This window comes from Brienomyrus brachyistius, chromosome 1 (assembly GCF_023856365.1).
Source record: "Brienomyrus brachyistius isolate T26 chromosome 1, BBRACH_0.4, whole genome shotgun sequence".
In the NCBI taxonomy this organism is placed as follows: domain Eukaryota; kingdom Metazoa; phylum Chordata; class Actinopteri; order Osteoglossiformes; family Mormyridae; genus Brienomyrus; species Brienomyrus brachyistius.
The window spans coordinates 46,850,340-46,864,283 of NC_064533.1; the positions used below are offsets into that span (position 1 = coordinate 46,850,340).

At 50.9% G+C, this 13,944-nt stretch overlaps 1 protein-coding gene across 1 annotated transcript; it reads left to right on the forward strand.

Annotated features, from left to right (window-relative positions):
• Positions 1-3,680: 3,680 nt before the first annotated feature.
• On the forward strand, positions 3,681-13,073 carry ankrd50l (ankyrin repeat domain 50-like). The gene is made up of 5 exons (XM_049009138.1): positions 3,681-3,932; positions 4,898-5,846; positions 6,834-7,036; positions 8,885-12,307; positions 12,592-13,073. The coding sequence occupies exons 2-4, from the start codon at positions 5,452-5,454 to the stop codon at positions 12,304-12,306; spliced, it is 4,020 nt and encodes a 1,339-aa protein (XP_048865095.1). The 5' UTR covers positions 3,681-3,932; positions 4,898-5,451; the 3' UTR covers position 12,307; positions 12,592-13,073.
• Positions 13,074-13,944: the final 871 nt, after the last annotated feature.

Below are 13,944 nucleotides of genomic sequence, written 5' to 3' on the forward strand. Positions count from 1 at the left end.
AGGGAGCGGCTGACAACCATTTTGTTTTCTATGTGTCTGGGTCACAACCAATAATATGTGTTTTCTCTTCATATCTTTTTCTTTTGTTCCATTAATTTCGTTTTTATATAACATTTTTTCACATCATTCTGAGTAGTGTACTTAGGGTTACCAGCTAATCCACGTCAGAAAGGACACTTTGAACAAGGGCGAGATTTGTAAACCTGGATGAGTTTTTCAATCAAAGAAACAAACCAATCAAAGCACAAGAAGGACTGAAACATTTAGCCAATCACAAAACCTTTCAGTTTAAAAGCAGCTTGTAAGACCTAAAGTCGCTCAAAGTGTCCTTTCTGACATAGATTAGGTGATAACCCTAAGTGTACTGCATATGGTTGCACTAAGATGGTGAAGCAAAGTGATTACACAATACGATTGCAACGCTCCCAGTGTGACCCTAGTGGGTTGGCGTCCCTGGAAAATAATTGATAACAATAACAGATACTTTCATTGATCCCCGTGGGAAAGTTCTGTACACCTCCCTCACCTTATTCTTTGTAGAGTACACTGCCCACAAAGGGTAGCCACCTACTGTGGCACCCAAGGGACTGGGGGTTAAGGGCTTTGCACAAGGACCCACAGAAGTGCTGAGGCTGGGCTTGAAGTGGTGACCGTCAGATTACAGGCACAGACGCTTAGCTCATTAAGCCACACACTGCTGGTTTCAATCATTGGCCATAATTTCCACCCAAGGGTGAGAGTGAAGCATGGGGACTGAGCACTGGATCAGCCGTCCACAAAATGTGTATTTGAAGACTCAAGAACTTTTAACTTTTCATCGGACAATGAGGTTATTATAGGCCTACAAATCACAAAAAAATGCTAAAGGATAAGTTTCACTTTTACTGAAACAAAATTATGCAAGTTCAGAGTACCCAGTGCCTCTTTTGATGTGGTTTCCCTATTTCATGCCAAAATCTACAATACTCGTATATCCACAACGGTGATTTCCATTTTACGTGATTTCCAAGAATTCATTTAGAATATGTTCTTTCTGGTGTATTTTTTTGATTATCTTTAAGGGAATACAATGCACATACATGTTCGGTGTACAGAATGGAGTGCTATACCATGTACAACACTCAAAGATATTATGCAAAAAAAAAGAAACAAAGAAAAAATGTATGTTCATAATCAACAGTCGTATTAGTCACAGACGTAGCAGGAACACAGGACTGAGTGCTAGAATCCATAATGTTATGTGACTAATGAATGATAGGTTATTATCAAATGTGTAACAGTCCGAATCCCTTTTGCCAATTTATATCCAATCACCAAAAATCTCTGTTAATTTCCTATTAATTAAAAACCACCTATTATTCCATAATGGGCCATTATGTGGAGAGAAGTTGCTATTGTGTATCAGTTTCCAGTTTTATGCGGCCCAACTGTAGAAAGATGATGTATCTTAGATTGTTCTGCAGAAAGTACATTTTTACTTCCACGTGCCTCAAAAACTTTTCAGGGAAGTTCCCACTGCACTGAACATACACTATATCACCCATTCTGGTGCTGTTTTGTTTTCTGTTCTTCCAGACAAACTTATAATGACTCTGATTGACTGCCTGCGTAATTTTCATAAATATACTCAAGAGGTATGCTTTGTAAACAAACCTTAACATTCTTAGTATATGTTTTATGATAAAGAATCCCTCAAAATACAGAAAACTATCAAACCGTCTTCAGCCATGACAACATGCTGAAACATTCTCCATTCCGTTACAGATAAGGAAGCATACTAATCATATAACTTAATATCACACCTACTAGTAAAAAAAATGAAGAGTAACTATGTTTCATTTCCTAACTCAAGACCGACATGCTATAGCCTAGTACCTACTATTAATGTACTGTGAATAGTCTACAACACAGTACTTAAACTGCAGAACTTTACATAGATTACAATTCATATTCTGCAGCTTCACAATAGGTTTCTGCCGAACGTGAAACGATCCTTCGTATGTTCAATATAACAGAAAAACTACTGCGGCTTTCGTTGTTAAATCCTTGAACATTTTGTGGGAAAGTGCACCCTCTTGTGGTAAGTTAAATTGATACACCAAAACATTCGTAGCGCTAGTATGTGCTAAACTGGTATCCAATTTATGAGAAACTGCTTAACTTATGATTAAAATTATTTAAAACAATTAAGATTGTACCCATGCCTAGTTGCCTCCTTGACAGCTGTATGTTTGAGATGTACTCTCTGCCTCTCGTGCGTCGCGTTGGACAAAAGCATCTGCTAAATAAGAAAATCCATCCATCCATCCATCTATCCATCCATCCGTCCATTTTCCAAACCGCTTAACCGCTACTGGGTCGCGGGGGGGGGTCCGGAGCCTGTCCCGGAAGCAATGGGCATGAGGCACGGAATAACCCAAGATGGGAGGCCAGCCCATCGCAGGGCACACTCACACACCATTCACTCACCATTGGACTACCATGCCGCCCCTAAATAAGAAAATGCAACGTAAAATACAGATTTGTTTGTTTCGCCACTGTCAAGAACACGTAATAACCTTGTAGAAGTACACTCAGGTTTTATGCAAGGTCAGACTGTTCTGCATTGCATTATGCCCCCCTTTGAAGAAGATATAAATGCTGTAAACATTAAATGAAAAGTAAAAGAATCACGGAATTTGTTTTTCTTTCAGTTGCTATTTGCGGATTTGGGGGAAATCTAAGTTGTCCAGCCACTTCTAATTTAGCTAATAGGGCCTACTTCTAAATCTAGCGAGTCTTACGATCATGTTGTTTTATTAGTCGGTCGGGATTTAGCCTTTTTTTTGCTGTGGAAATACAATTGAATTAGTTAGATAAAGACAGGAGAACTTTGACTCAGCAACCAAAGAACCCGATGGTCATGTTTTATCTATATTGCCACCGGATTCGTACTAGTCGCTCGTACCAATTTTTTCACTCTAATGGTCAAACGGAAAATATACCAAAGGTACGACAATAGATCTGGAATACACAAGTTTACCTTTAACAATCATGGGGACTAAGAATATGATATGTTCGTTTAAAAAGTGACACACAGAAGATGGGAATTATGTAGAAGATCTGCAGTCCAGCATCCAGGGAGGTTTCCAGCTATTGAAAAGATCAGGAGCCAAATCAAGTAATGCAGTAACACTATATCCTTGTTAATGATATTCAAACAGACTACCGTAAAAGGCATAAGAAGATGCTGAATGATCTGTAAATTGTGCTCTCTATACATTATGCTTTTAAATACTGAAACACTGAGGTTTCGGTAGTTTCCAGCTTCCTTTCAAATCCTTTGGGCATCGCGGGCATGCAAGCTGCAGGTGTTACGAAATGAATGCATATTCCCACATTGCCTTTATTAAAACAGCAACAGGAAGCAGACTGTTTCCTTCATATTACAATCCCAGCGATTGCGCTTCCCACTTAAGCAGTATGTGATCGTGATTTTATAATGAGACGATTGAATGATCATGAATAGGCCGGGCTATACGGCTGTGCTGCCATGTGAGTCCCCGAAAGGAGCACGGTGTTTCGTTTTAAATGTACACGAAAGACATTTGTGGTGTATTACTGCTTTGCATTTCCTAATGATACCCCCCTTTCCACCCCCGCGATCTCCAGTATCGGCCAAAGAGCCCCTTCTGGAGTCTATTATTACTACCATCTCCAACTCCGGACGCAGGCTTTACTCCGATAGCGCATCCGGCGAGGAGCTCAGCGTATTGTAATATGAACGGGGGCTTGACTGAGACATCGAGGCAGGATCACAGGCGTGCCGGTCCTCCTGCTGGCCGATGAAGGTGTCCTGGGGAATAAACCATTCACCTTATTTACTGCCCTCCTCCCTATGCTGCGGCTGATCGCGGCGTCGGGCTTTGGGAGTCCGATAGGATCGCGATGCGGTGAGTGAATACAGATTTTCCTTGGGCACTAAATGTAACAGACAAAACGAAAATATACCAACAAGCACAGCAGAGACGTTGCTCAGTCCATTTTGTGCCGCCGCACCTGTAGCCGGTCCAACTTAGGAAGTTATACGTGACAGGGTGTATAGACTGGTTTAATCCCTATGCATGACAATGTAAGGGGGAAACGGTATCCTGCATTTCACGGCTGATTTATACATTAAGATCGGGTTTAACCCAAGTAAAGTGATATATGAAAGCAGGTACGGCAGGAAAAGCCCCGCATCCGGAGCGCCGGCTTTGTTTTAGGGACGTCGCCCATACTGTTCATGCTTAGTATGTGTATGGCCAGGGACCGGGCTTCGGAGCTTGGTCGGCGCCCCTTTTCCCTGCCCAGATCCAGCAGCGGAGCATGATCGTTCCGGGGAGGGGAGCAGGGGTACCGGACGGTCCGGTTCGTCTGGTGCTGTGAGTCCGGGACTGGCTGCCTGTCATTTCCATGGTGTCTTATTTCTTACCGTCACACTGAGATGCAGAGACAATCGCTCTGGAAACAAGACCAGTGCAGCCTTACGTGTAGTAAACAACTTGTTGTACTTCGTTTAATGAACTAAGAAATGATTTCTCTTCAATATCGGAAATGTAACACGTAAAACCCTATGCCATGTACTATATAAAATGCAGGAATTCTTTAATGAAGATGTTTTAAAATAACTGTTCTCTCTCTGGAATCATGTTTTCTCTTTACTTTTATTACGTTTAACACACTTAAAAGTCCAACGTTTGATTTTTCAGCTGAAGGACGTCTTCGCACGTATTCCATAAAACAAAGCAAGCTCTTTGCAAAGGCAGATTTGGCACAGATTTCTGGCGTAGTGTGAAATGCTTAACTTTGACCTCTCGGAACTCGGACTCCTTACGTTGCCCTCGCGTTCCTTTCATTATCTCTCTCTCTCTGGCAGTTTTGTCTGCAGACCCGCTCTGCATGTCCTGACATGAACGGCAGCTGGGCACGCCACCAAGTAAAGCAGGGAAGGGCTTTCAGGGCAGCTGGCGGCAGGAGAGGGAGGAGCAGAGAGGGAGGAGAGTGGAAGAGGAGGATCTCAGGGCCACAGAGACGCTGGGCGTGTGAACGTCGGGGCCGACAAACAGACCGAAAGCAAAAGACGAACAAGGAGTTCAGCAAGAAGACGGAAACCGAGGGAGTGTGGAGGAAAAGGAACAGACGGATAAAGGGCAGGACTGTGGCTGCGTGTCAGTCTCAGAAGGTCTGACGCGGAGAGCGTGCGAGCGTGCGTGTTGTATTAATGGCCTGAGTTCCTCAGCTCCCAGCTCACCTGAGAGAGAGCCGTGCCTGTTTCCTTGTGCGGCTCCACTCTGACTCATACACGACCGGCGTGGTTTTCTGGAATAATCTGCTGCTCGCTCGCCGAGACCCACCAACCTGACATGGTGTGAAGGGGCTGGGCGCCGGGCGGCCGCGTGCCATGGGCGGCTGGACCCAAGGACCAACCCCATGAGCGCGATCAGCCTTCTCCGGGGCCGCCGCTTCCTGTGCCGCGAGTGGGCCCTGGAGAAGCTGCGGAGGAGCCTGGAGACGCGGCCGGTGGGGGTGCTGGTAACCGGCGGCCCCGGAGCCGGGAAGACGGCGCTATGCACAGAGGCGGTGTGGCCCACGTCAGAAGCGGGACTCCAGGCCGGTCTGGCCCCGCGATGCCTTGCGGCACATTTCTGCCAGCGGGAGGATGAGAGGTCCCGGGCTGCCTGGAGCTTCGTGCTGGGCCTGGTGGAAGAGCTCCGGAACAGCCCTGCCTTGCCCGCGGCCTACAGGGCGGCGCTAGAGGACCCCACCGTGGCGGCCGCTCTGGAGCCCGATGCCTGTCAGCGTGACCCTGATGATGCCTTCAAAAGGTCTCCTCCAATTTTCCTCCAAAATGTGACAGTAACATAGGTCATAAGTAGAACGTTTACAGTTCTCCAGAGTACATACTCAGTACTGCGTATATATTAGGCACAAATACTGACTGCCTGCATTTAATTAGGCCTAAAACCAGCTAGGATGTTTAGGTTTGCCATGTATGTGACTAGCAAGTACCTCCATATGTTATTCTGTCCTTTTCTTTGTGTATCTCTTGAATTGAAAACCAAGCATGGATTGACCAGTGATTAGCCTGGATTCTTGCTGGGGCAGTTCTTTATGTTGGCATCCATTGGATCCATATGTGGTATAGCCAGCTCCAAGCCCTGTGTGTGTATTGGACGGTCACTTTGAACATAAACAATAACTCTTGATGGGCCCCCTAAAAAGCACAAGTATCTAGCATAGCATAACATTTGGTTTGGGGGTCCAACCCCCCCCCCATTCGTGTGTATGCCTCTGCTCTGTCCCAGACCATAAATCCAAGAGCCTGCAGGAATCTGCATCTGGGTTCAGTCTGACCTGCTTCTGTGAGGAAGCCTTTCCATGCCAGAAGATAGGAGAGATCAGTTGGGGTGAGAGGCTTGTCTGAGGAAAGCTAAGAGGAGGTCAAAGACTGTGGGGTGGGGTAACAGGAGCCGAGCTGCCAAAGGTCAAAAGTCAAAAGGTCAGTCTGGGGGCAGATAAAAGGAAAATCAGCTCATCGCAGGTACTTCACCACAAACCTCTCCAAGCAGCTGACATCAGACAAATCTCCAACTTTACTGTTACTGAAGGTAACTGAAATGAATAAACTAGCATTAGGATGTTTCACAGTTAGAGTCTATTGACCTATGAGTAGGCTGTGAGTAAGCTATGCCATCGGAGTTAGCAAAATGTCCTGTACTTATTTTTCTGTTAGCTCTGATGTTCTCCAGCTAAAACAGAACCTCGGGGTGTCAAGCCCAAGCCATGCCATTCTGTGATCTCCCCCTCCCCAGGACAGTCCTACAGCCTCTAATGGAAATCCCAGCGCCGCCACACAACCTCTTCCTGCTGGTCGATGCCCTGGACTCAGATGTAGCCAGAGGCAGTGACTCCATCGCAGAGCTCCTCTCCAAGCACCTGCAGCTGTTCCCCAGTTGGCTGCTCCTCATCTGCTCTGCACGGCGCCAGGATAAGGCTGTTAGCAAGATGTTCCCAGGTATATGAAGTTGCGCTGGAATTGTGCTACTCCCCTTCCCTGATGTGCTAAAAGGTGTGGGACCAGTGAAAGCCTTTTTCAGGACAGAAGTATCCACTACAGCGAAACTGTATTTGAGTTCAGTTGTTAAAAGGCACAAGTGTCATTTGTGTGCCATATTACTGTTTGGGCTATTAAAATATTTACTGTGTACACAGAACACAGTATATGAATAGATATTTACTAAACAGACTGTTAGGCAGCTACGAGTACATCATTAAACAAATATCCAGTCTCTAAATGCGATGTTACCTGTCAACACCGTACAGCTGCGAATGTTGTTAATGCTTTCGGCCCACGTCCTGCGAAATGTGTGTGCTTGGTTAAAAACAAACATCCCACATGGTTATTAGCGGGAACTGGGGGACATCCAGGAGACCACGGAGCAGGGAATTCTGACGCACGGCTCTTATTTATCACTAACAGAACGGTTCTGTAATCAGGAGGAAAATCCTGTGTAGTTAAAGGGACAAACAGACAGCTAATGGAATTACTCAGGCTTTGTGTGATCAGCCGTTTTTATGTTCATGCTATTTGTATAACATTTTCGGTGATACCTGCTTTCATGGTTTGGCTTTATTCCCTGTCATTTCAGTCTCTTTGCTGCTATAAAAATGGTTCCTTTACTTACATGAGTTCACTTCCTCTCTGCCCTCTGCCACCACAAACTTCCTGTCTCCTCTTTGACATCTACCTCCCCCCCACACACACACCTCCTGTCTCCTGTCTGTCCTCTGCCCCCGCATACTTCCTGGTTACCCTCTGTTCCCTGCCTCCGCACAGTTCCTGGTTCCCCTCCGTCCCTTGCCCCCCCACACAGTTCCTGGTTCCCCTCTGTCCCCTGCCCCCACACAGTTCCTGGTTCCCCTCTGTCCCCTGCCCCCACACAGTTCCTGGTTCCCCTCTGTCCCCTGCTCCCACACAGTTCCTGGTTCCCCTCTGCCCCCACACAGTTCCTGGTTCCCCTCTGTCCCCTGCACCCACACAGTTCCTGATTCCCCTCTGTCCCCTGCTCCCACACACTACCTGGTTCCCCTTTGTCCCCTGCCCCCACACAGTTCCTGGTTCCCCTCTGCCCCCACACAGTTCTTGGCTCTGGTCAAACGGTATGTCCTATGTCCTTTTCCAAACCACGTTTCCTTGACCACTGTGGAAAACATCATGAGGTAAAGTAAAGGTGCGAAGGAAAAGTTATGAAGACCTAGGAAAAGACAACCACGGTGCTTCGAGAATCCGACTGCAATAGGCGGCGCAGTTATGTGATGTTGGATGATATTGACGTGGGTCAGCTGTGTGAAACTACAATGTTCCGAAAATGAACTGCAAAAAGCACAGCTTTGCCCCATGTGTTTTTATCGTGTAGTTTAATGGGAGCTATATAATCGTGGACAATACAAAGAAAAATACTACTTCATTACTAAGGTTACATGACTGTCACATTGAGAACGGTTACTCTTTCCTGTCCACACATATTTACTGACATGTATCCTCATTATTGCATGAAAATAATAGTTAAATTATGCAAGATCTGCATAGCATGTTAACATGCGAATAGTGCGCTGATGATGTGCCACTCTAAATTAATTCCGGAATGGCGTTGTCTCCATAAAGGAGGGTCCAGAGTACCCTATGTTACAGGGGATAAGGAATATGGCTACTGCTTAGATACTTCCGGTTCATTTCACTCAGTTAGGAACTTCCCTAAGTAAAAATGACCGTTCAGACTAAGCCCCTGTCTCCTCTGTTCTCTGCCCCCACACACTCCCTGTCTCCTCTCTGAGCTCCCTGTTTACTCGCCCCCCCTCCCAGGGTTCCGTAAGCTCGTCCTGGACGACATGCGGAAGGAGTCACCTCTGCGTGACGTGCAGCAGTACATCCTCCGACGTCTGGCCCAGGAGGGGGCGCTGCGGAAGCATCTGACACCCGAGACAGCAGACATGCTGAACTTGTTGCACATCAAGAGCGGCGGCTGCTTCCTGTTCCTGGAGCGCGTGCTGGACGGCGTGAGCGAGGGGCTGCTGACCATACGGCAGATCCGCGACATCCCCGGCACCCTGAGCGGCCTCTACCTGTGGCTATGCCAGCGTCTCTTTCCCAAGAGGCTTTTCTCACGGGTACAGCCCCTCCTCAGCGTCCTGCTGGCCACCCCGCGACCCCTCACCGCAGATCAGTTGTATATGGCAGTCTGGACACGGGACACCACCTTGAGCCGTGCCCACTTCCAGAACCAGATGGAGGCACTGTCTGTGCTTTTGGCTGATGGGCCGGGACAGACCAAGGTCCTGTTCCATAGCAGCTTTGCGGAGTGGCTGACCGACGTGAAGTACTGCACACAGAAGTTCCTGTGTAGCGTGGCTGATGGACACACCATGTTGAGCATGGCTCTCACACTTCACGGGGCCCAGCTGACCCCAGAGGAAACCTGCCTCCTGGCTTTCCACTTGGTCCACGCCAGCTTGCACTCGGACCACCCGGCCCTGCTGGCGCTGTGGATGCTATGGACCGGCGCCACCGGCCCTGACCCTGGGTCTCCGTGTTCGCCCCGGCCTCCTGTCCTGCTTCAGCCAGAGGTTCTGCGGTTGTTGGTCATGGCTGGTGTCTTCCCTCGTTCCTGCCTGCCGGTTGGGCACCTTTCCGGCACCGGGACCCTGCGACGGGCCCTGGAGACGAAGGAATCAACACGTGCACTCCTGGATGGCGGGATGAGCGTGAACCAGACGGACTCAGATGGGCGCCCCCTGCTGATGGATGCGGTATGCACGGGATCAGCTGGAGTGGTGGAGCTGCTGCTGGCACACGGGGCAGCCCCGGAGGTGCAGGACGCCCAGGGCCAGACTGCGCTCATAGCGGCAGCCCGGCACAGCCAAGTGGGGGCCCTGCGGGTTCTGCTAGGTTGGGCCGGCCGACACGGGGAGACAGGGCTCCGGTTGATAAACCACGCAGACGCCGAGGGCTGGACAGCTCTGCGCGCAGCGGCCTGGGCAGGGCATGTGGAGGCGGTGCACCTCCTGCTGGAGGCCGGGGCGGCGGTGGACGGGTGCGACTCTGAGGGCCGGACCGCCCTACGGGCCGCGGCGTGGGGGGGCCATGATGAGGTCCTCCTCACTCTGCTGGACAAAGGCGCGCGGGTCGAACAGCCTGACAGGGAGGGGCGTACGGCTCTCATGGCCGCTGGCTACATGGGCCACCGGGAGGCTCTAGAGATCCTGCTGAATGCGGGGGCAGAGGTGAACCGGAAAGACGGAGATGGGCGCACGGCACTGTCGCTAGCTGCCATGTGCCTGGGGGGCAACTCCAGCGAGGTGATGAGTCTGCTGTTAGAACGGGGGGCGGACCCGGGGCACAGGGACGGGGACGGAATGACGCCACTGCTACTCGCTGCTTACGAGGGCCACGGCGAGGCTGTAGAGCTGCTGCTGGAGGCCGGCGCCGATGTAGACGACGCCTCGGGTTCGGTGACACCCCTGCTGGCTGCCGCCTCCATGGGCCACATGGCTGTGGTGAACACTGTGCTCTTCTGGGGCGCCCCCGTGGACGCCATTGACGGGGAGGGCCGCACAGCACTCTGTTTGGCCGCCACCCACGGCAGCACCGATGTGGTGCGGGCCCTGCTGGACCGCGGCCTGGATGAGAACCACAAAGACGACCTAGGCTGGACTCCGCTGCACGCCGCTGCATGTAGCGGCCACAAGGGGGCATGTGCTGTCCTCACCGACTACGGGAGCATGGCACGGGTCGGTGAGCTGGACAACGAAGGCCGCACGCCACTGATCTTGGCTGCTCAGGAGGGCCACTGCGGCACGGTCCGGCTCCTGTTAGACCGCCGGTCGCCCATCGACCATCGCGGCTACGATGGCCACTCGGCGCTCAGTGCCGCCGCCCTGGAGGGTCACGCTGACGTGGTGGAGCTGCTCATGAGGCGCGGCACGGACACAGACGTGCGAGACGCGGAGGGGAAGCCCCTGCTCTATCTATTGATGCTGGAGGGACGTCTCGACATCGCCGCCCTGCTGGTGGAGAAGGGGGGCGCACCGCTTGAGTCACGCGATGCTGAGGGCCGCACCGCGCTGCACGTAGCCAGCTGGCGCGGTGACCTGGAGGGCATGACCCTGCTCCTGCGGCACGGTGCAGACCCGAACGCGCCTGACGGGGAAGGCCGCACACCATTGCACTCCATGGCCTGGAGGGGGTACTCTACAGCAGCTCGTTTGCTATTGGAATCCAAAGGCGCCCTTGTCGACTTAGCATGCCGCCAGCAGGGGGCGACAGCTCTGTGCATCGCGGCGCAGGAGGGGCATGCCTTGGTAGTGTCAGTACTCCTGGAGAAAGGGGCAAACCCAGAGCACGTGGATCTCTACGGCCGCAGCCCGGTGAAGGTGGCTGGGAAGAGGGGCCACTTGAGTATCGTCAAGCTGCTGGAGAGAGCTGGTGCCAAGCCTTACCTAGGCACCTTGCCATCGTTACCAAATTCCCACAGCTCAGTGGCCAGCAGCCCCCCCTGCACTGGCTTTGGTGGAGCAGTCGAGGGCAGCTGCAGGCCCCCTCTAGCATCTGCACCCTCCCCATCGTCAAGCTCGCTCTCCCCCAGCTCCACCTCGGAGAGGTTCCACTCCATGCAGAGCTCTCAGGCTTCGTGGTCCACCTGCCACTCCCTAGCCACGGTGCAGACGGCACCGGCCGACAACCTCAGCTTCACACAGCAGATCCAGCAGCACTCTCTGCCGCGCAGCCGGGCTCGCATATCCGTCCAGCCCCTGCCTCACGTCGCCCCCCAGCCCACCGACCACAGCTGGCTGGCCGAACCCTGCAGGCCATCAAAGAGCTCCACGGGAGTGTGGGACCAATACTCCAAACCTGGCCAGGAGGTCGAGAAGAACCAGAGTGCCAGTGTGTTTAAAGGAGGGAGGTGGAGCTCTCTCATGGCCTCCCTGGGTGTGATGCCCGGACAGGACTGCCCCACCCGGCCTCCCAAAACAACGGATAGCCCACCGAATGGGTACCCCATCCAGCTGGAGAATCACAGCCAGAGGGACATGGAGTGGCGACCGGGGAAGACCTCTCTGTCGCCGGTCTTCAACTTCCCAGTGTCCTCTTACTCCAGTGCCTTAGCCCCCGAGTCCCTGCCCAGCTTCACGAGCACGGACCCCCAGCTCAACCTCAAGCAGGCCATCAAGCTGCAGTTCGAAGGGCCCACCAGTGCCCTGCTCTACAAACGAGAGACGTCCCTGTGAGGTAGGAACACGTTACTGATGACGCCGTGCCGAGCCTTCTGACCATCGATCGTTAACAGAGACCCCCTACTTTCGTATATGATGGTAATTGTTGACCAGTGGGGGGCAACGGAGGGCAAAAGAAGTGCACTAGGAGAGAAGTGTAGTGGGTCAAAAATGTTATTAGACATTTTTAGACAAGTTAGTTGATGCCCCTTATTAGCGAAGGCCCCTGGACTTCAGCCCAGGTAAACCTGCACATTAAAGTGCCCAGGCTTGTCACTAACAGCTTTCTTTCTGTTGCAGGGACTTTGCAGCTGGGGCGTTCTCAGTCACGGCACAAAAAGCATAACGGACATTTTTTATTTGTTTACATTTTTCCTGGTTCCAGTGTTGAACCCAAAAGGACTGATGCCACATCTGAACTTTGCCATTTCCATTCTCACAAGGGAGGGACCCAGCGTCAGGTTCCACTCTGATGGATTTGCGACAGAGCGGGCGTGTTACGAAACGACATTTGCTGCACTCTTCAGACAACGCCACCATCACCGTATTCTCTTGTCCTGGCCTGGTCCAAAAACAGCGATCTTCAAGACGAGGCTGGTCATGCTCTGGCCAAGTGTGCAGACAAGGACAACCTGCTTCAGGCCTCGGTTTGATTACTCATTTGCTATCATCAGTCGAAGCAGAAATCTACTTCCCACGAATTTTAAACCATTTGTATAGAATTGATTTCTGCAGGAAACTGTTGATTTTACTTTATGACCAAAAACTTTAAGGTCACTCTCTGTTGGCGTTTGTTTTCTGAACCACAGAATCAGTGCAGAATCTGCAGACAGCAAACGTGCGAATGAGTCTCACTAATTCTCTTCCTGAATCGTAAGTCTGTGCCCATAAAAAATGCAGGATGCTGGGATGCTGACCAGAGAGCATCTGGAGCGATTATGACTGTTGTTCCTACTTAACTAATCGGAAACATCTGCTGACTAAAGGACATAACTAAAGGGCATAATGTATCCGCGAATGTCTGAGGATGCGCCCAGCGGGTTGTACCTGTGGGGGCGACGTGGAGCCGCCTACATGTCTGCAGACTTAGGTGCGGGAGGGGGCATCTTAAACACTGAGACACACAGGCCTTGTTAGCAGAAGCTCTGAGCAACACTCTGCAGAACCAAGGCACAGAGACTCAGTTACACTGTAGATGCACACATTCATGAGCCCTTGGGATCTGTAAACATGCTGTGACTTGGATCACAGAGGGTCCTGGACTCCTGGCTGCTACCTAAAGCTGTCAGAGAGGCTAACTTCTGGCAAAGTGAGAAGATCGCAACCAGACTGACAGCACACGAGTCACCAGAAACCGCTTAATCCCCAATCAGACCTGGGGCTGATGAGCTTTGCATCCCGATAAGTAACAACAGCATCTCTCGATCGCCCTGCTGTCAGACAGCAGTAACGGATCTGAGTCTTTTTTCTTCTGTGGGATAAGCTGGGAAGGGAGACGGACATCGCACACAAACAGGAGGCGGTACGCAGCACACACAAGGCTTCTGTGACAGAAACAGGCTTGGATACAAGTGAAGACACGACAGGACTGAGACCCTGCTGGGATCCCTCTAAAGCCACAGCAGTGCTGCATGGCTGAAAAAGCTGGTTCTT

Excerpts from the sequence above, each read along its gene's own strand:
- ankrd50l (XM_049009138.1), top strand. The coding sequence starts at position 5,452 with ATGAGCGCGATCAGCCTTCTCCGGGGCCGCCGCTTCCTGTGCCGCGAG. Across the intron at positions 5,847-6,833 it reads CCTGATGATGCCTTCAAAAG|GACAGTCCTACAGCCTCTAA; the intron begins GTCTCCTCCAAT and ends CCCCCTCCCCAG. Across the intron at positions 7,037-8,884 it reads TGTTAGCAAGATGTTCCCAG|GGTTCCGTAAGCTCGTCCTG; the intron begins GTATATGAAGTT and ends CCCCCCTCCCAG.